Source organism: Gossypium hirsutum, chromosome A04 (assembly GCF_007990345.1).
Source record: "Gossypium hirsutum isolate 1008001.06 chromosome A04, Gossypium_hirsutum_v2.1, whole genome shotgun sequence".
NCBI lineage: Eukaryota > Viridiplantae > Streptophyta > Magnoliopsida > Malvales > Malvaceae > Gossypium > Gossypium hirsutum.
Window position 1 is genome coordinate 78,888,484 of NC_053427.1, and position 21,349 is coordinate 78,909,832.

The window sequence follows — 21,349 nt, forward strand, 5'->3', positions numbered from 1 at the left end:
GTTTTGATAATATGATGAGTAAGAGTGGGGCAGGTAGGTAGCTAAAAAGGGTCATCACTAGTTCAAATTTATTAACTTAGTGTTCATGACAGATGAACACACTTAAAGCCAAACAACCTGTAAGCCTCACAGTAGACAGTCAGCTTCAGCCCACCAGAAGTAATAAAGGTGAAATTTTTATTGCAACAGTGGGGGTACAGACTTCAGAGACACACTACAAGTAGGACACTTTTAAATACTGCCAAAGATGTAGTTTAGTAATCTAAAATAAGGATAATGTAATTTTTGGTCCATGAATTTAATAAATAGATTCATATTGATTTTTAAATTTAAAAATTATTATTTATTTAAGTCCATTTTATTAATGATTATGATGAAAAAGGGGTAATGTAACTTTTGACTTTTGAACTTAAAAAGCAAGCTTCGTGGTTTTTGAATTTGACAACTAAATTCACTTTGGTATTTGTATTTTTTTATTTACTTTGAACTTGACAATTAGATCTATTTAGATCACTCAACTTGAAAAATCTAAAAGTTTGATGACGTGACACTCTGAGTTTGAAAAATAATTTTTTTTAGATAATGATGTGATACAATCTTAAAGTGTCATATTCAATATTTTAATAACCAAACCAATGGTTGAACATGTTAGACCATTAGTTCTCAATTCAACCAATTCAATTTAATTCGATCGTTAGACCAAATAATAATTAAATAAATAATTAAAATATCTAAAAAAAGTAAAATATATATGAATCTTAACTATTTATTTAATTATTGTTGATTTGACAGTTGAATCAATCGAACTAGTTGAATGTGACACAATTTCAGAGTGTTACATTATCAAACTTTTAGATTTTTCAAGTTTAAGGATCAAAATAGACTTAATTGTCAAGTTTAAGTGTCAAAGTGAACCAAACAAAAAATATAAGTATTAAAGTGAACCTAATTGTCAAGTTTAGGGGCAAAAAGTTACATTTTTTTTTTACATTCATTAACATAATAGGCTTAAATGAATAATATTTTTTAAGTCAGGGTCAAAATAAATAAATAAAATTAAGAATAATATAAACCACTTGGTAAAGTTGAGTAGGCAAAAGCCTCTACAAAATGCAATTGAAAAAATGTCTGTTCACCTGCCCTTCACTCTCAAATGCATATGGACGGGGGTCTACATTCGGCCGGTAATTATCAATGTAAACCAAATAAATCGAACCGATCTTAGGAAGCTAAACCAAATAAAAAAAATTCTGTTCCATTTTTAGCTTTTCTTTTAGTTGGAAAAAAAATTCTAATTAAGTTACTTATAATTTCTTTTACATAATTATCTTCTTTATTTAATTTAGTATATCTATTATATTTATTTTTTTTATTTTTATTTCAAATTCATTATAGAAAATATTAAAAATTAAATCAACAATTGTAGTGAACTCAAAAATTATTTATTTTCTTACATGATTAACATACAATTTCCATGTCTTCTTCTGTTCTTGATAAATATATATCAATTTGGTTTGTTTATATATTAAATAATAAAAATTAAAAGAAATATCATAAAAATTTAAATTATCAATTTGAATTTTAAATATTAAAGGGCATTGGGTTTTAAAATTTAATGAATTTAAGCTTTTTGTTATAAATAAATGTGAATGTCCATATTCTAATACCTTATTTATGACATAAAACCTCCGATTCATTATGCAATGTTTAACATATGCGTTAATGTCTCAAAGAAATTTATTGAGTTTTAAAGATATTCGTCTTAATAGATATCATATTGAGACTATGAATGAGAAAAATGTTGAATATCTATATATTACAAATGTTAAATGTGGAAAGAAATATGTTTTGGAGAGGCTACCTGCTTTTTCATCAGGTTTATATTATACACATATTAGTGCAATTGAGTCACATGTTACTACAAATCAAAAGTTTGTAGAACCGTATACTTTTACTATTTGGCATGACCGATTAGGCCATCCCGGATTTATTATGATGCGAAGAATCATCGAGAATTCAATTGGACACCCATTAAAGAACCAAAAGATTCTTGAATTCAAGGATTTATCTTGTGTCGCTTGTTCTCAAGGAAAATTGATTATTAGACCATCACCAGCTTAAGTTGGGATTGAATTTACCTTATTTCTGGAACGTATTCAAGGTGATATATGTGGGCCCATTCATTCACCATTTGGGCCATTCAGATATTTTATGGTATTAATAGATGCATATAGTAGGTGGTTACATGTGTGTTTATTATCGACTCGCAACCTGGCATTTGCGAGACTACTTGCTCAAATAATTCGATTAAGAGCACAATTTCTAGATTATGCAATCAAAACTATTCGTCTTGATAATGCTGGTGAGTTTACATCCCAAGCTTTTAATGATTATTATATGTCAATTGGGATAAAAGTTGAACATCCTGTAGCTCATGTTCATACACAAAATAGTTTAGCTGAATTATTTATCAAACGCCTCTAACTAATAGCTCGGCCATTGCTCATGAGAACAAAACTCCCTGTTACAGCTTGGGGATATGCTATTTTGCATGCAACAAAACTTGTGCGCTTAAGGCCAACAAGTTATAATAAGTACTCTCCAATACAATTGGCTTTTGGTTAGGATATTTCCCATCTTAGAATTTTTGGATGTGCAGTATATGTTCCAATTGCTCCACCACAACGCATAAAGATGGGTTCTCAAAGGAGGTTGGGAATATATGTTGGTTATGAATCTCCTTCTATAATTAAATATGTTGAACCATTAACTGGAGATTTATTTACTGCACGATTTATTGATTGTCATTTTGACGAAACAACATTCCCAACATTAGGGGAAGAGAAAATACAACTGGTAAAAGAAATTACATGGAATGGATCATCATTATCTCAATTAGATCCTCGTACAAGTCAATGTGAACAAGAAGTTCAAAGGATTATACATTTTCAAAATATTGCCAATCAACTGCCAGATTCATTTACTAACCTAAAGAGAATTACAAAATTTCACATACCAGCTGAAAATGCTCTAATACGAATTGATATCCCAATAAGGCAAATTGTTAGTGCAAAAGAAAGTAACCCACGCCTGAAGCGTGGAAGGCCAATCGGTTCCAAAGATAAAAATCCTCGTAAAAGGGAAGGAGCAATTATTCAAGATGGTAATATTGTGGAGGCAAATGCCCTAGAAGAGGCCAAAGATATAACTAATCAAAAAACCCCAGAAGAGGTTCAGGTACCTGAAAATGGTGATAACGAAAAGATCTCAATAAGTTATGTTACTTCAGGAAAAAGATGGAACCGAAAAAATATAGTTGCCGACAATAATTTTCCTTATTATGTTGCTATTGAAATAGAAAAAAAAATGAATATCTTGAGCCTAAATCTATTGAGGAATGTAGAAATAGAAAAGATTGGCCAAAATAGAAAGACGCAATTCAAGTAGAATTAAATTCACTTTCTAAACGTGAGGTTTTTGGACCTATAGTTCAAACCCCTAAATATGTAAAGCCGGTAGGATATAAATGGCTATTTGTATGAAAACGAAATAAGAAAAATGAAGTCGTAACATATAAATCACGACTTGTAGCACAAATATTTTCGCAAAGACCCGACATTGATTATGAAGAGACATATTCTCCTGTGGTGGATACAATCATGTTTAGATACCTTATTAGTCTAGCAGTATGTGAAAAACTTGACATGCACCTAATGAATGTTGTTACAACCTATTTGTATGGTACACTTAGAGGTGTTCATGGGTCGAGCTACCCGGCCCAGCCTGAAAGCCCTCCCAAAATGTGGGAGGGTTTGGGCAAAAATATAGGCTCGAAAAATAGGCTTGGACAAAAAAATAAGACCCGTTTAAAAAATGGGTTAGGCCTCGGGTAAGGTATTTTTAGCCCGGGTAGGATATAAATAGATATTTGTACGAAAATGAAATAAGAAAAATGAAGTCGTAACATATAAATCACAACTTGTAGCACAAGGATTTTCGCAAAGACCCGACATTGATTATGAAGAGATATATTTTCCTGTGGTGGATGCAAACACGTTTAGATACCTTATTAGTCTGGCAATATGTGAAAAACTTGACATGCACCTAATGAATGTTGTTACAACCTATTTGTATGGTACACTTAGAGGTGTTCATAGGCCGAGCTATCCGGCTCGACCCGAAGGCCCTCCCGAAATGTGGGAGGGTTTGGGAAAAAATATAGGCTCAAAAAATGGACTTGGAAAAAAAAATAAGGCCCGTTTAAAAAATGGGTCAGGCCTCGGGTAAGGTATTTTTAGCCTGGGCCCGGCCCGGCCCAGTCCAATCCGAATTCACTAAAGGACAAAAAAAATTTGTATTTTTTTTATTTTTGAATGTTATTTTCTTGTTGTTTTCTCTCTATTTTGCTACCATTTTACTATTATGTTGCTACTATTTTGTTATTATTGTTTAGATATTGTATAAAACTTATTTTATTGTTAATTTTCTTATTATTTTAAAGGCATTTGTTATTTTTTATTATTATTTTAGAGGCATTTACTTGTTAAGTTGCATCTATCTTAGTGTTTTTAAGTCTACATATTTTTTAAAATTTATTTTAAATTTGTTGGGAAATATTTATTTTGATGTTTTTAGTATTTTTGATGTATTATATATTTAAAAATAATATCAAAATTAATACGGGCGGGCCAGGCCTGGGTTTTAGTATTTTTATCTAGGTTCGGCTTGGACAAAATTTTAGGCCCGTTTTTTAAGCCCGGCCTAGCCCGAGCCCAATAAATGGGCATATTTTTTAGTTGAGCCTGGCCCGAACCCGGCCCCTGCCCGACCCATGAACACCTCTAGGTACACTTGATAGTGAAATTTATATGAAAATCTTAGAAGGGTTTAAAATCCTTAAAGGATATAGAGTTTCCCGGGAAAATTGCTCAATCAAATTAAAGAAAAGTTTATATGGATTAAAACAATCTGGACGTATGTGGTACAACCATCTTAGTGAATATTTGTTAAAAGAAGGTTATAAAAATGATCCAATCTGCCCATGTGTTTTTATAAAAAGGTCTGAATCAAACTTTTTAATAATTGCTATTTATGTTGATAATCTAAATATTTTTGGAACTCCTGAAGAGCTTCAAAATGCAGTAAATTATTTAAAGAAAGAATTTAGGATGAAAGATCTTGGAAAAACAAAATTTTGTCTTGGCCTGTAGATCGAGCATTTAAAAGATGGAATTCATGTCCATCAGTCAACTTATACGAAAAAGATCTTAAATAAATTTTATATGGATAAAGCACATCCATTGAGTACCCCGATGGTTGTATGATCGTTAGATGTGAAAAAAGATCAATTTTGTCCTTGTGAGAATGATAAAGAGTTTCTTGGTCTTAAAGTATAATATCTAAGTGCCATAGGAGCATTGATGTATCTTGCAAACAACACAAGACCTGATATAGCTTTTGCTGTAAACTTATTAGCAAGATTTAGTTCTTCTCCAACACGTAGACATTGGAATGAAATTAAACATGTATTTGGATATCTTAGAGGAACCATTGATATGGGGTTATTTTATTCAAATGATACAAAATCCCTATTAGTTGGTTATGCTGATGCTAGATATTTATCGGATCCACATAAACATCGATCTCAAATGGGACATTTATTTACATGAGGAGGTACTGTCATATCATCGCGTTCGACAAAGCAAACATTGCTACTGCCTCTTCAAATCATGCTGAAATAATTGCAATGCATGAGGCAAGCCGAGAGTGTGTTTGGTTAAGGTTATTAATCCAACATATCTAGAAGATATGTAATTTTCCTTTATAGGAAAATATGCCAACTATCTTATACAAAGATAATGCAGCATGTATAGCTCAATTAAAGGGTAGTTATATCAAAGGTGACAGAACGAAACATATTTCACCAAAATTATTCTTCACCATGATCTTGAGAAGAAAGGTGACATAGAAGTTCAACAAATTCGTTCTAGTGATAATTTAGCAGATATTTTTACCAAGGCATTACCAACTCCAACATTTGAAAGACTACGAAACAAGATTGGAATGCGTCGACTCAAAGATATAATGTGATGTCTTCATTAGGGGGAGTCTAAAACACGTTGTACTCTTTTCCTTTAACCAATGTTTTGTCCCACTGGGTTTTCCTGGTAAAGGTTTTTAACGAGGCAACTTGTAATAGGAGATTGTGTTGTAACGTCCCCCTACCCGAGACCGTTGCCGGAGTCAAGCAGGAGACATTACAAAACTTATCTTAGCACTTAAACAGTTTTCGTAGTAAACTATCCATCTGCATCACGGTCGCTAAAAAAATCATATCTTGAGTTACGAAACTCGAAATCCAATTCCATAAATTTTTCCTGAAACTAGACTCATATATCTACTTATTAATTTTTTGCTAGAATTTTTGGTCAGGCCAATTAGTACAGTTTATTAGAAAAGTTCTCCCCTATTTCAGGGTTCGGCTACTCTGACCATTGTGCACTACGAATCAAATTTCTTCCTGTACAGAAATCCAATGACTATGACATTTGTTTCAGTTAAAAATATACTCAATAAGGAATCCATACATATAAAGTTTGAGTCCTAACTCTTAATACACAATTTATGGTGAATTTCTAAAGTCAAAATAGGGAATCTAGAAATTACTCTAACCCTGTTTCACCAAAACGTAAATATCTCATAAAATATAACTCTGTTACCTATTTTGTTTCTTCCATATAAAAATATATTCATTAAGCTTCAATTACATATTTTATTCATCATCTAATTCACTTTATACTATTTTTGGTATATTTTCAAAGTTGGACTACTGTTACTGTCCAAATCTGTTTTAGTATAAAATGTTGATAACTAAGTTTATAACATCTTCATTTCTTCTCTCTACAATATTTACCAACACTTCCTCTTATTACTCTTCACTAACATATCAAAACATACCATACTTAAGGTTTTGGTAACATTTACAAAACATACCAAAATATCACTTAACAACTTAGATACTTTCAAAATGACCAAAAGACATCCTAGGTACAATGCCATTTTCCAAAAAGATAGAAACTTCACCAATTTGAGTTTGGAGATCGGCTTGTATGCTGAGTCCTTATACTTTCGTACCTAGCCTGCGCACGGAAACAAACCGTACGCTGAGAATACTCTCAGTGGTATTTCTATAAACAATAGCTTAATCAACTTTAAAACATGGTAATTCAAACACATTATTGCTATTATTCAATATCAATCAGTACTTTAATAATCTTTACTTTATTTACCCTTTTTAACATAACTCGGACACTGACGGATACACGGATCCAACCCACACTCCGGGATAAGCACATAGTGCTTCATCGGAATAAATCTGGAACTTTAACATTATAGTACACAAAGTACTTCATCGGAACAAATCCGAAACTTTAACAGTAGTCGACACATAGTGTCTCATCGACTCAATGTCGGAATATCCCAATACTTCCAATTCCTATGACATGTCAACTATATCCAACTAGCCCGACACTGTTAATAGGGTATTCAAAATCACATTCATTTCAATATGGTAAAAATACTTACCTCATTCACATTTTCATACAATATAAATATCAAATATAGCAATAACGATTAAGCTCGGTTTATAGAAATACAAACCACTATTTATCGAATTTAATCAATATCTTCGTTCACTTTCTCTTTTCCCTTCTTTGATGACGTATCCGGTGCTACGTTTGCTACTAACAATCATACAATTAAAAATCATCAATATATTAATTCATAAAACACATTTTCACTTTCTACCAAACTTTTACAAAAATTCCAATTTCGTCCTTTTTCCATTACTAATCTTTTTTTCTTTAACTTAAGCTTCATATTCTCTTTTAATCAACTCATTAACAATTTCTAACTCATAAAATTCATTATAAAACATAAATTTTGAGCTCTATTCAACTTAGTCCCTATTTAAACCTAACTTAGAAATTCCTTTAACTAATCACTTCTAACTTCAATTTCTATCAATTTAACCCATAAAACCTCAATTTATTCAACTAAATCAATATCTAAAAATTCTCTATTTTTCTTCATTTTAACCTCATACATGTAGAACTTTGAATTAGGCATCCATAAACATAAAAATCATAAGAAAATGAGCTAAAACAACTTACCAATCAAACTTTAGGGCCTTAATCCTCAAATTTTCCTTTTTTATTTCTTTCTTTATTTCTTCTTTCTTTCGCGTTTGCTCTCTGTTAGTCTTTCTATCTTCTTTTTCTATTTTATCAATTTTACTTATTATACTATTATTAACCTATAATAAATATAAAACTAACATGTGTAATAGCTATAACATAAAATATCTTATAGCTATTACACATATATACCAACTATTACACACATTATTCAATATTAACACACACATGGCACTTAGGGTCTAATTACTAGATTAGTCCCTTTTACTTCTTTAATCTATAATTAAACTTTTATTCCTTATGTAATTTAGCCCTTTAAACTAAATTCAAGCTCCTTCACTTAATTAAACACTAAATAACCATTCAACTATAATTCATAAATATTTCTATTAAATATTCATGAATAAATTTCACGGAAACAGTACTCAAGACTCAATTTCCGATACCGTAACTTTCGGTTCATTGCATGTGTACTCTTTTTCTTTCATTAGATTTTTATTCCACAGGGTTTTTCCTAATAAAGGTTTTAATAAAACACTGTTTTCTCTAATGGACATCCAATGGGGAGTGTTATAAATAAATGTGAATGTCCATATTCTAACCCCCCTCATTTATGAGGTAAAACCTCCCATTCATTATGCAATGTTTAATATATGCGTTAATGAAGAACTTAAGTAAGCTTCATTTATGGTATTGCATTGAATGTTAATTACTTATAAATTATAAATAGAATCTTTACCTGAGTGAAATAAAAAAATGAGAAAAATTATCTTGTATTTTCATCTACTTTTATTTATTGTTTTATTAATTTTTCTATAACACTTTTAAGATTATTAAGTTTTAAGAGGTATTTGGATTTAATGATTAAATTTGGGTTTCGGTATGTAAATGAGTTATGGGCTTTTAAAATGTCAAAATCGAAAATCAATTGAATAAACCAATTAAATTGAATATAAAAATTAAAAAACTGAATAAACTGAAAAATTTAATGGTTTTTTGGTTTGAGTCAGTTTAGTTTAGTGTTTTCAATTTAGAAATTTTTTTATACACCCCTACAGGTACTAATTTGTATTGCCTATACGAAAAGGTTCAAGGGTTATTACACAAATTCTTCAAGGGTTGCTTGGTTTTGCCTTTATAACTTACTCAGCCATCTCCAAAGCTTAATCCATAAACTACTCGTTCTAATTATCATTTTTAGTTATGTCAAGTGCAAAATGCTTGATGTTTGATCGCATAGTCCAATCTTGCTTAAATTATAATTGTTAATCGTTCAAAATAAATTGAATCAAAATAAAAAAAATTAATATAATCAATTTTCTTTATTTTTTAAATTTTTTATAAAATTTTAATAAATTATTTAATTAAAACCGAACCAATCGAATAAAAAATTGATATTAAAAAAAAAAGAGAAAACAAAACATAGGCAAATGAGAAAAGAAAAGAAAAGAAAATCATTATTGTATTTGAGTTTTCATTTGAGCCTCATCTACTCGCTGCTACATAAATAACTTGGCCATTCAACTTTTCACAATTGCATTTCACTCCTCATTCTTCGGTAGCACTAGGAAGATTCATCTACCAAGCGTAGTTAAACACCACTTTCACACTACTCTCTCTGTGGCCAAATCAAGTAGTGTACGGAAGAACCGGTGAGGATATACAGGAGGCTGCTCTGCCAGTGCCTGAAAAATTATATAGTGCCACCACAACATAGATATGTTATATTTATATATATTTATATTGAAGCTATATGTACCAATTCTCTTGTTCCCAACATATTGGGAATTATATACAGGATGGTTTTACTTTTACCTGATGTATCAACACAGTGGAAGGAGTCATTCCAGGCACCGTATTGACCTCTATGATCAACACCTGCAAATTTCATAACCAGGAAGATGCTTGATTCCAAGACATCGAGAGAGAAAAAAAAGAAGAAAAAAAAGAAGGGACTTCAAAGAGACCGGCATAGCATCGGCAGGCTTGAATTAGTTTTAGAAGAAAGCTAGTAAGGTGCACAATATAACATCATAGAAGGAACTTACCTCTCCGCTATCAACATTAACAAATGTATCAATTCTTGAAAATCCTTCCAGTTGCAGGGTGTTGGCTATTAGCTCAATACGTTGTTTACATCGCCCCAGTGCCTCATTGCTGATCGAAGAAGAAAACTAACTAAATTGAAAGATCAATCCATGAAAAAAAAAAGAAAGTGCATGCCTTTGCCTTATAATAGTATCAGATATGCAATTAAGCATTACTGTAAGTGGGAACTGGGAACTAATATATCAATAATGAAGTGAGATGGATATCGTATTGTACTGTCTGCAAGGCAGGTTTAGTTGCCACTTAACAGGCACTTAACCTCATAAGTGCCTGTCAGCTTCCAAAGTACTAAGAGGAATCCATAGAACCATATTTGCTAATCTATGGGTGGCAATATAAATAGCAATGTGAAGGAAGAGTGTTGCAGACAATGCTACAACAGTTATAGAAGCAAAGCAAAATTTTCCATAAGAGTAAAGAATCTTGACAAACCTAATAATTGACACCGGGGGAGGAGTCAGATTGATGCCGGTTCCACCTGTTAAGCAAAAGCATATCATTATTGCAGATAATGCACGCCATAGACAACATTAATTAGCTGTTCCATGTTACAATCAGGATGGAATCAGTTTAAATTAAAGGAAAAGAGGCATACTAATGAAAATGGACAAACCTTGGAATTTCTCCTCAAGTGACAGAATATCACCAGTTTCCTTGACAGTTATGCTAGGACTCAATGAGTGCATTGATCCCCATTTTCCAATAACACCAACTGTTACTTCTACCCATCGACTGTGTTCTTTCCACAGAAGGCGTTGTGTATTGTCAGAAACAGTTTTAGATGAAAGAACAATTTCATCCGTTTCCACAAAAGGTTCAAAGATCAAGAGCTCTGGAGGAGGGTTTGGCATCTCAATCATTCCATGTGCCTACACATTTTTTTGAAAAGAAGTCAAGTGTTTATAATAAATAAAAATAATAATATATAATATTTTGACATGCAATATGCAAGTGAAAAAAATGTTTTACTCAAATTAACATGTTGCTTGAAGAGTTATCACTTACTGCATATGCTAATCAATTAAGAAAGTCCTTTTTATACCTTTGAAAAACTATTAGGTGGAATTCGTAGAAGGCAATCATCCAAGGCTTTTGCATACACTGCAAGGTCCTCGGCACAGCTGCATGTAGGAGATGATTAGAATCATAACCATAATAGTGAATAAGGCCGCACAGAACATTGTATTGAATAACATAGCTGAAAGCTCTAGCAGATATATAAAATTATGAAAATATCAAAGGCAAATGGCAAAGGTAAGTCAGTGCTCAGCATTGAACAAGGAAGATAAAAACCTACCACAATCTTGCAACACCAGTAGAGCATCCATCCCTTGCTGGCTTAATGCATAACGTTTCACACTGAAGCTTAGAGATTAGGTCATTCCAAGTCTGACGAACGGGCATTTTCAACAAATCTTCCTTTTTCTTCACAACTTTGTTTATGGTAAGAACTCCCTTGTCTTTTAGCTGTTGATTTCCATAGAGTTGGTTGCTTAGTAAACAACAATCTACTCAAACAAAAGGAGGCAAAGAAAATCTGTTTGAATTTCAAGTATCATATATCTATTTGCTAACATACATGTTCAAGAGCCAGAGATGTTGCAACTTTATCCATGCAAGTTTTTGAAGCCATTGCACCAGGACCTTCACGGGAAAAGAGAACCAGAAAGATTAAAATTGATTAACCATAAAAAGAACAGATAAATCTTGATATATAAAGAAGCAATGAGGATGAACCTGTATACAGAATTCCTTCAGTGTCCAGCAAAAACTGAAGTGTGCCATCTTCACCTATGCCTCCATGCACTGCAATTAATATTAAGTTGGTCATCGAAAAAAAAAATGAAATATATCGGTGTAATTTAAGAATTTTGCCGAATACACAATTATTAGGCTATCATTTCAACAAGAAATGGAATACATAATGAGCCATTCACCATTACTAAGTTAATAGCCAAGAAACTGAACCTGCAATAAAAACTGTTGCTTCGACTTCCTTGGCAAATTTGATCCACTCCTTCAGTGAATATCTCACAGGAAGCTCATCAGCTATATCAAATCCAGTAAACCAACCATGTTTCGTCAAACCTTCAGCGAGTTCATTCATCACTTGGTTTCTTAAGCGAGACGTCAAGGCAGCTCGAGCTGGCTCAATTGCCTCCATGCATGCATCAAGGACTTCCTCTGTTGTATGTCTCAACACAAGAGAGTACCTGCATGTAATAAAAAAAAAAAAAAAGAAACATAATTTCACTTGTCAAATTAGATTAACAAGATATGGAATTCCAAGATTAGCTGCTTCCATGATAGACCAATGGGTAATAAGAAAAGGAAAATGGAAAGACCATAAGCAGGAAAAGTTATCCTAGAAAATTATGCTTTTAAAGAAAAAAGATATGTGGCTAGATATATAAAAGCTATACTTACGGTAATGACCAAACTTCAATGGAGTTCAAACCGGCGTCCTTTTTATCTGAATCTGTATTAGATGAATGGTCAATCGAGCGAGCAAGCAAACAGGGAGTTACATCAAGCTGTAGACACCAATATCTCATATCTTAGAAAGTACCATACCTATCAAACACTTGATCATGCTATAAATTAAAGGGTTTTGCTTCTTTTCTTATAAATCACAGAGTATAATCTCTAAGCTGAATCAGTAGAAGCCAAAAAGTACAAGAACAATTCACAAATATATGAGAAAAGATTGGTAATTTATGTTCAGAGTTACCATAACCTCCATCTACTAATGCTAATTTCTTGTGTTAGATGCCAATATTTTATAGCCAGAGATGATGTGAAGTTGTGAACAAATCTATTACCTATCTGAAATATAAGTATTATATACAAAGCAATAATAATAGCTTACATCATCAAATCCTTGCAAATTGAGCCAAACATTGGTTCCACTCATAAGGGATACTTGCCGCTCTGAAGTATCTCCTCCAAAAAGTACAAAGACTTTACGAAAGCCTTCACGCCCTTTGGATGTTCCATTAAGCTTAGAGGAGTTTAAATTTTTCTGAAACTGACTTGATTTACTACTATATGTTGCCAGCTCAGGAAACCTCAAGCAAGCTCGACTGATAATGCTTCGCAGAATGTTCGAATGAGAAAATCCAACCTGGAAAAAAAATTTGCATGTTTGGGGGTTTAGGTGCTGTCTGATTCAGTAAAACTAGAGAGAAAGGACAAAAGCTTCCATACTTAAAATACCATAAGTCATTTCATAATCATATAAAGGAGTCATAAGTAGATTTTTTTCCATGCCAGTTACAAGCTATAGTTAAACTTCTATATCAGTTCAGAAGTACCTTTGAAGCTTGCTGAAACAAGAAACTTGTCTGTTCCATCCCACTAATCTGACCGATAATAAGGAAAACGTGCTATGAGATATAAGGAAACACCAAACCAGACAGTAAAATAAAAAACCAGAGATTTGATCTTACCAAGTTGATGTCAGTAAATAGAACCGTACCAAATTCTGTGATTCCAAATTTATCTTCAGAAGACGATAATGATTTTGTGGAAGAAGGCAAAAACCAGCCATCAATTCTAGCAAAATCACGCAAACCAAGCCTTTGAAATAACAAAGATGCACCTTCTCGGATATTTTTGATTACTTCAATAGGAAAACGAGGAGGGGTGTGATATGCAACCTTGAATTACAGAAATATTTGCGAATTAGGAAGACAATTATATTATTTAATCATCAAATGAGAAACTCAAAACCATAAAGGGATGCATTAAAGACCTGTTGTGTGGGAAGATACTTCCTTCTATAATTGAAAATTGCATCTTTCTCCCTTACATCACCACTACCTTGAAATTGAAGCTCCACCTGAGCCACAGATTCCATGTGTTAAATACCATGTCATCCATGTCAGCCTCTAAAGTGATAAAATTACTCATATCAAATTTCAAGGGAAATATTTTTTTCCTAAAATGTGGATAAAAAGACATAAAATTGCTGATAGAAAACTTATATCTGTAGGATATAATCCATCTTATATAGGTTTAATATGTTACCTCAGTTGGCAGTAGCACAACAGGTTGGCAATCAAAACCTTGGCCCACATCAAGAACAATGGCTGTGAATTCACTCCCTCCTTCGAGAAATAATTCAACGAGGACTCCATCATCGATTTCCTTTCCAAGAAAAAAAAAGACAGAATTCGTTAGTTACACTGATGGCTGCTTCAAAACAACATTTCTTAGTCAGAAATTATAGCCAGTTTCTCCTCCAGCACAGTCCAAGATTTGAGATAATAACAGTGGATTAATATTGTGTATGAAAACTTGATATACCTGTGAAATAATTTCATTAGCCTTTGTAAGTGAATCACTAACACCATATGCAACTGTGACACCAATGCTTGAACCTGCTCTTGTTGGTTTTACCTAGAAAAATTTGTTATGATTCCAATACATAAGGTCTGTTAAATTTAACTCATTATGGATATATGTACCAAACTTTGTAGAGTATAAAGTATGACTTACCACAACTTTCCCGGAGTTAACGTCCAAATGGTTGCTTGCAAACCATTCAGATAATTCATCTTGATTCACTTCACTTCCCTAAAATACCATCAATATTTCAATAGCACACTGTATAAAAAGATAAATTCCAAAGTGCCTATAAGTTCTATTATTCAACAGATATGCATCAGTTCTAAAACAAGTAAAGAGATTGCTTTTAGAATTTCCAACACTAAAATACATGGTATACCCTCGATCAATATTTTCCACCTAAGAAAAAGATGGCAACTATAGAGGTTTACGATCCAGGGTTCAAGGAATTATCTTAGCATGTAAGTAAAAGCGAACCAGGTGAAGCACTTCGGTGCTTTTTCTCTTTGGAGTTTACAAGTACAATATGAATCATACACGACTAAAATCAACTCAATACAAAGCACAGCAGACTGAAAATCAGAATATGTCTAGACCTAGAACAAAATAAATAGTCTAGGAGAGAACCCACACATGCATTTGTGCATGGTCAAACTTGAATATGGACGCACTTTAGCACTTACATAACCTCCCAAAATCATCTTGAGGAACAATAAGATTGAAGTCAAAATAACAGGAAATCACTATAGCAGGAACCAAATGTAAGCCAATAAAGATTCTATCATCGAGGATAAAAGTCAAACATTTGAATATTTGCATGTGTGTTCAGCAGGTACTATAAACATGAGAGACTGAATAGTGACATATAATAAATAATTGATCTCAATAAAAAATGATCAAGAAAACTTAAGAAAGATACCTGCACTAAGAAACTAGGTACTGTTACAAATCCATATTTGCTAAGGCCCAGGGAGGCATTGTACTGCAATAAAATTAAAGAAAATGAGAATTACCATTACAGCCAATTAACACTAATCCGTAAGAGTTCTTCAGAATGAAATAAGCTTTGTTAATATATAAACACAGGACACGTTATTAACGATCATAAAGAACGCTTGCATGTTCTTTTTACCACATTCAGCTATGGCGACAATACAATAACTTGTCTAGGACTTATTATAGGTTATCTAATTTGCAGATGACTAGCTAACAAATGCGAATGTTACAAGAAGTACAAAACAGGCTCCAGTTCTAGATTTACATAAGAAATACATAACTGATTAAACATGGTGATATGAGAAATAAAGTTTCCTCACCTTGTTAAATGCTTGTTGACACTCCTTGGATCCCGTCCCGACAAATGGAACGTTGTTGTTTTCCAACAGCTCCTGTATAGTCCATAACGTAAAAAATAAGTATACTACATAAAACATCCGAAGAAGTAATGCAAATGTTTGTATAATGAAGAACCATAGTAATGCACCTGAATGCCACCATCTTCACCAAACTGACCATGTATTACAGGGAAAACTATGTCCACGGAGTCAGCTAGATGCTCGGCAAATTCAGACAGAGACTGGAAACCTTGGGCAAGACTGCAAAACATGGAGAAATTCAACAACCTTTCAAGACAATTTCAACATTAGTGCACAACTAGGGAAGAAGAGACATGAACTAGCTCACCTTTCGAGCTTAAAGTCAAAATCTGAAGGAGTATTGGAGTATACCTGAAGAGAGTGAGAATAAAGTTTGGTATTTGATCAAATGTTTTGCTTAGACAAGAGGTCAAAGTTTATATGCATTTATGATCATTATTAGAAAGTACAAACCTGAGCAGAGGATATTGCAAAGGCATTGAGATGAGAGTCAATGTAGTAGCAGCTCACATGCAAGTCCTCTCCCTGGAGTGAATAAAACGATAATAAGCACTACTGTATTGTACACGTATGTTGTGTATGTATGTTTGTAAGTATAGCGTATACAGTATTGAAGTGAGGTGACCCGACCTGTATGTGATCAAGTACTGAGCGAGCAGAGTTTAAGGAAATCCCACGTTCAGCTGATGGGCCTCCACATATAACCCCAACTCTCAACACCCGACTTTTGTCTTCTTTATCCACCAGCACAGCCTCCGCCACTTGAGCAGCGGCACGTGTGACTCTAACTCCCACTGTTTTTGACGACGACGACGACGAAGAAGCAGTCAGTAATTTGTGGCTGAAACCGGGAAGCAAGTTTGAGGATAGATGAAGAGAGCGAGCAGCGTTGTTGGGATTGGCAGCACGGAGGAGGAGGGAGAGGGTGGAGCCACAAGCGAGGGACGTCATAACCGGTGGTGAAGAAGATTCCGAAGATACTGATCGGTTAGGCGATGACTAAAGTAGATGAAGAGAAAGAATATTGAAACATACATATAAAAAGTAAGGAAGGAAGTGGAGTTGGTGGCAATTTGTTTTCTTCCACTAATTTACTGAAATATTCGACGGCAGAATACCAAAGTTCTGACTCGTCTGCTTCTTCCTGGATTCTCCTCTTTGTGCTTTTATGATTCTACTTTTTCCATTTCTCAATCAATAGCTTATTATATCATCTATTTAGATATCTATATCTACTATTCGGGTTTAATAACAGAAAAGGTCAATTTTTAAAAATAATAATAGCAATAGATATTTTTTTACAAAACTGATGGGAATGGGCTAATTTTACCAAAACACGTACCGCTGGTGTTGTTTTCATGGTAAAATCAATAAAACGTTTCTAGTTCAGTGCTTTTTCCCTTTACTAGTAAAACGCGTCCAGCACAACGCGCTGAAAAAAAACGCGTCTAACTCAGCGCGATGAGGAAAATACGTCTAGATTAGCACATTTCTCATTGTATTTTTTAGTGTTTTAATTGTTTAATTAAGGTTTATTAAATTAGGGTTTTATTCTTTTAATTAGTATTTAAGGTTTATTAAATTAAGGTTTTAGTGTTTTATTTAATTTTTATTATTTATTAATTAGTGTTTTAGGGTTTTAAGAAAAATAATTTTATTATTAAGGTTTTGGGTGTATGCTAATTATGGTTTTGGGTTTGTTTTAAAGTTTTTGGTTTTATTATTAGGGTTTAGCGTGTTCATGAATTCTAAAAAAAAATTGACGAGATAGGTTCTGAGAAAATATCCTGAAAATCTTGGGATATTTGAAACATTTCTAAAAAACGCTCCAAATAGCATGCACTGTCAATAAAAGTGCTAGAAGTGCCTCTAGCTAGACACCCTTTTCTGTACTGCTGTTGATCGTGCGTCTTGCTAGAAGCGTTTTTTCTTTACAAATTTCAATCCCCACTATCCGAGACATTTTTACAGAAACGAGTGGGATGTTATCCCTTGGGCTATAAATTACCCATATTTCAGCCTCTGGTGGCATAAGTCGGAGCAATAGAATTTAAAAAAGATAATAAGATTAGAAGATTAGAAGTTCGTAGGGAAGGTATAAGTTAGAGTGACGATACTATTTGTAAAAGAAGAAGAAGTAAGCATAAGAATTGTTTTTTCTTGTTATATTTATTTAAAGTATTATATGTAATGACTCGAATTTTTACAGTTATCAAAAAAAGTGTATTTTCGGGTCTCCGTTTCTGAAAAATAGATTTGTAAATATTTATTAAAAATGTTTACGAAGTTAAGAGAGTGATTAATTAAAGTTTAATGAAGCAAATTAGCTTAAATAAAGGATAATTAGATAAAAGGATTAAATTGAATGAAGTGTGAAAGTTTAATTATAGAATAAAGAAAATTAAAAGGACTAAATAAGCAAATAAACCAAAAAGAGTGCCAAGTGTATGGCAAAAATAAAATACAAATATAATAAATATAATACATACATTTGTAATACATATATTTATTTGCTTATTATTTAAGAAAATATTAATGTATTTATTATTATTAAATTAATATTATATGATAAATAAATAAAAAGTTGACAAATGTATGGTATGTATAGTGACATGTGTGATACTAATATACATACATTTGTAAAATACATGTATATTTACTTATTATTTAAGTATATTATTAAATTATATATTATTATTAAGTAAAAGATATTTATATAATAAATATATTAAAGAAAGACAAATGTAATAATATATGTGTATACAAATGTAAAATAGATATTGGATATTAAATAGATATTTTATTATAGCTATTATTAAGTTATTATAATATATATATATATATATGGAATAAAAAAAAGAATAGAAAAAGAAGGAAATGATGAAACGAAACAGAGAGCAGGGGAAAGAAAGAAGGAAGGAAAAAAAAAGAAAGAAGGAAAAAGGGAAAAATTGGGATTTCAAGGCTTGAAAATTAAATAGGTAAGTCAATTTAGCCCTTTTTACTTAATTTTGATGTTTTGGAAGCTTTGGGACAAGGTTTTGATGAAATTAAGTGAATATTTTGAAAGTTATTGTTCATGTTGAATAAAAAGATGAATTAGGGGTTAGATTGATAGGAATTCAAGTTAGAAATGAAATAAGAATTGAATTGTAAAGTAATTCATAAGTTTTATGTTGTAGGGACTAAATTGATGAAATTTCGAAATTAGGAAAATATGCTGAAAATTTAATAGTTAAGTATGAGTTTAGTTAAAAATTGATTAGAAATAAATTATGAATTAAGATAGAAAAGTAAGTGAATTTAGTTAGGATTAAATTGAAATTAAAAGTAGAAAATCAACATTTTGCACTAAGACTATTTTGGACAGCAGCAGTAGTCTAAGTTTGAAAAATCACCGAAAATTTTAGAAATTGAATTAGAGGGTGAATAAAAAATGGACTTAAAGCTCATTGAGTCTAGTTTCTTATAGAAGAACGGTGTAAGCAATTGAATTGTAAATTATGAGATATAATGAATTTTGTGAGACAAGGTCAGAATGAATTCGGGTTCCCCTGTTCTCACTTTGAAAAATCACCAAAAATTTAAGAAAAATAATTAGAGAATTAAACTTCTATTTTTAGAATTAATAATGAGTCTATTTTCATGAGAAATCAACAGGAATATTATCTGAGTTCTGTACTGTGAGATAATTAATTTTTAGTGAAGAAGGGTCGGAACTGTCAGACAGCAGAATAGGGGTGAATTTAAAGAATAAAATATGCCTAATGGATAAACTAAAAAATTCTGAAAATTTTATGGTAAGAATATATATGAGTCTAGTTTCAGGTAAAATTAACGGATTTTAATTTGGAGTTCCGTAGCTCGATTTATAAATAATTTAGTGACTATGACACAGATGGACAACTTGAATATTCATAAAAGTAAATAATAAAAATTATAGATAATGTTACTTACAAGTGTGTTATATACACTAAGGATGTGGAATGGAGAGGATGAGGAAAAATATGTATGAATATTCATCTAACATGGCTAATTTGCATGTTTTAGGCTCAAGGACTAAATTGAATAAAAGTAAAATTTTATGGGTAATTTTGTAAAAATGTCAGAAATGACCAAATTGAATTAAATGGATTATTTTATTATTTAAATTACAAAATTGAATGAAATTATTAATTTAGTTCAAGATCGGGGGAAAACATGTTTTAGGGATTAAATTGAAAAGTGTTGAAATTATGGAAAATTCTGATAGTTTATAGAATTCATGGATTGTTATCAATATGTATGAGAATAATATCTAGAAATAAGGATTAAATTGCAAGAATTTTATTTTCCTAACCCTAAGGATGAAATCATCATTAATTAAAAGTTTAGGGGCAAAATGGTAATTTTTCCTAGAGTATTAATTAAATGCATTAGAATATGAAATGAATGAAAATGATGATCAAATTTATTTCCGGACGACTCAAAAATGAGACTTGATCGTGGAAAATAAAAGATATCGGATTAATGAAATTATAAACACAAACAAGAAATGAGGTAAGTTTGTGTAACTTGAATTGTATTTTAAATACTTGAAATATGTGGTTATGTGATGAAAATATGATTTGAATGTTCAATTCATGATAATTGATGAAATATTGCTAATACTCGATATAAATTGAAAATAAAGCCCGATTAAATGAAAGGAAAATTCGATGGATCTCTGAAAAGGAATTGACGGTAAAAAAGATCTAGCCCGGACGGGTGATCCTATTCTGATACAGCTCTCTCGAAGAATACGTGTAAAATGAATTTAGCCCGGACGGGTAATCCGAATTAGGGTTTGGATTTAGGCTGGACTGGTAATTCAGATCCAAGCTCATTAGAGTAATTGTCATTGCAGGGGATTTAGCCTGGACTGGTAATCCCGACAATACTCTATGAGTTTATATTACAGGGGATTTAGCCTGGACAGGTAATCCCACTGTAAGGATGAGGTTCGCGGGAGTGTGCTCTCTGATATGAAATGTGTAAGACCATGGTTGAAAGATACCATGGCAACTTGATATGAAATGTGTAAGACCATGGTTGAAAGATACCATGGCAACGTGATATGAAATGAATAAGACCATGGTTGAAAGATACCATGGCAACGTGACATGAAAAGAATAAGACCATGGTTGAAAGATACCATGGCAACATGACAGAAAATGAATGAGTAAGACCATAGTTGAAAGACACTATGGCATCATGTCAAAGATAAATAAGACCGTGGATGGGAGATGCTATGACGTCTATTGAACAATTGATATTCAGGTAATACTTATCAGATGACGA

At 32.1% G+C, this 21,349-nt stretch overlaps 1 protein-coding gene across 2 annotated transcripts; it reads right to left on the bottom strand.

Annotated features, from left to right (window-relative positions):
- Window positions 1-9,626: 9,626 nt before the first annotated feature.
- On the bottom strand, window positions 9,627-17,228 carry LOC107948973 (D-alanine--D-alanine ligase). Of its 2 annotated transcripts, XM_016883655.2 has the most exons (24): window positions 16,661-17,217; window positions 16,484-16,555; window positions 16,338-16,381; window positions 16,138-16,249; window positions 15,971-16,042; window positions 15,574-15,636; window positions 14,805-14,882; window positions 14,613-14,705; window positions 14,334-14,453; window positions 14,059-14,145; window positions 13,754-13,963; window positions 13,619-13,666; window positions 13,174-13,428; window positions 12,732-12,838; window positions 12,273-12,517; window positions 12,042-12,110; window positions 11,884-11,948; window positions 11,602-11,771; window positions 11,347-11,425; window positions 10,918-11,173; window positions 10,737-10,782; window positions 10,244-10,352; window positions 10,011-10,073; window positions 9,627-9,880 (listed from the first exon to the last, which is right to left on the bottom strand). In XM_016883655.2, exons 1-24 carry the CDS (start codon window positions 16,979-16,981, stop codon window positions 9,800-9,802), a joined length of 2,865 nt encoding a protein of 954 aa, XP_016739144.1. In that variant the 5' UTR covers window positions 16,982-17,217; the 3' UTR covers window positions 9,627-9,799. The 2 variants fall into 2 exon arrangements, with proteins under 2 accessions (XP_016739144.1, XP_016739146.1); XM_016883657.2 differs by lacking the exons at window positions 9,627-9,880; window positions 10,011-10,073; window positions 10,244-10,352; ... (4 more) ...; window positions 11,884-11,948; window positions 12,042-12,110 and having other exon boundaries at window positions 12,293-12,517; window positions 12,732-12,783; window positions 16,661-17,228.
- Between the last annotated feature and the right edge of the window lie 4,121 nt (window positions 17,229-21,349).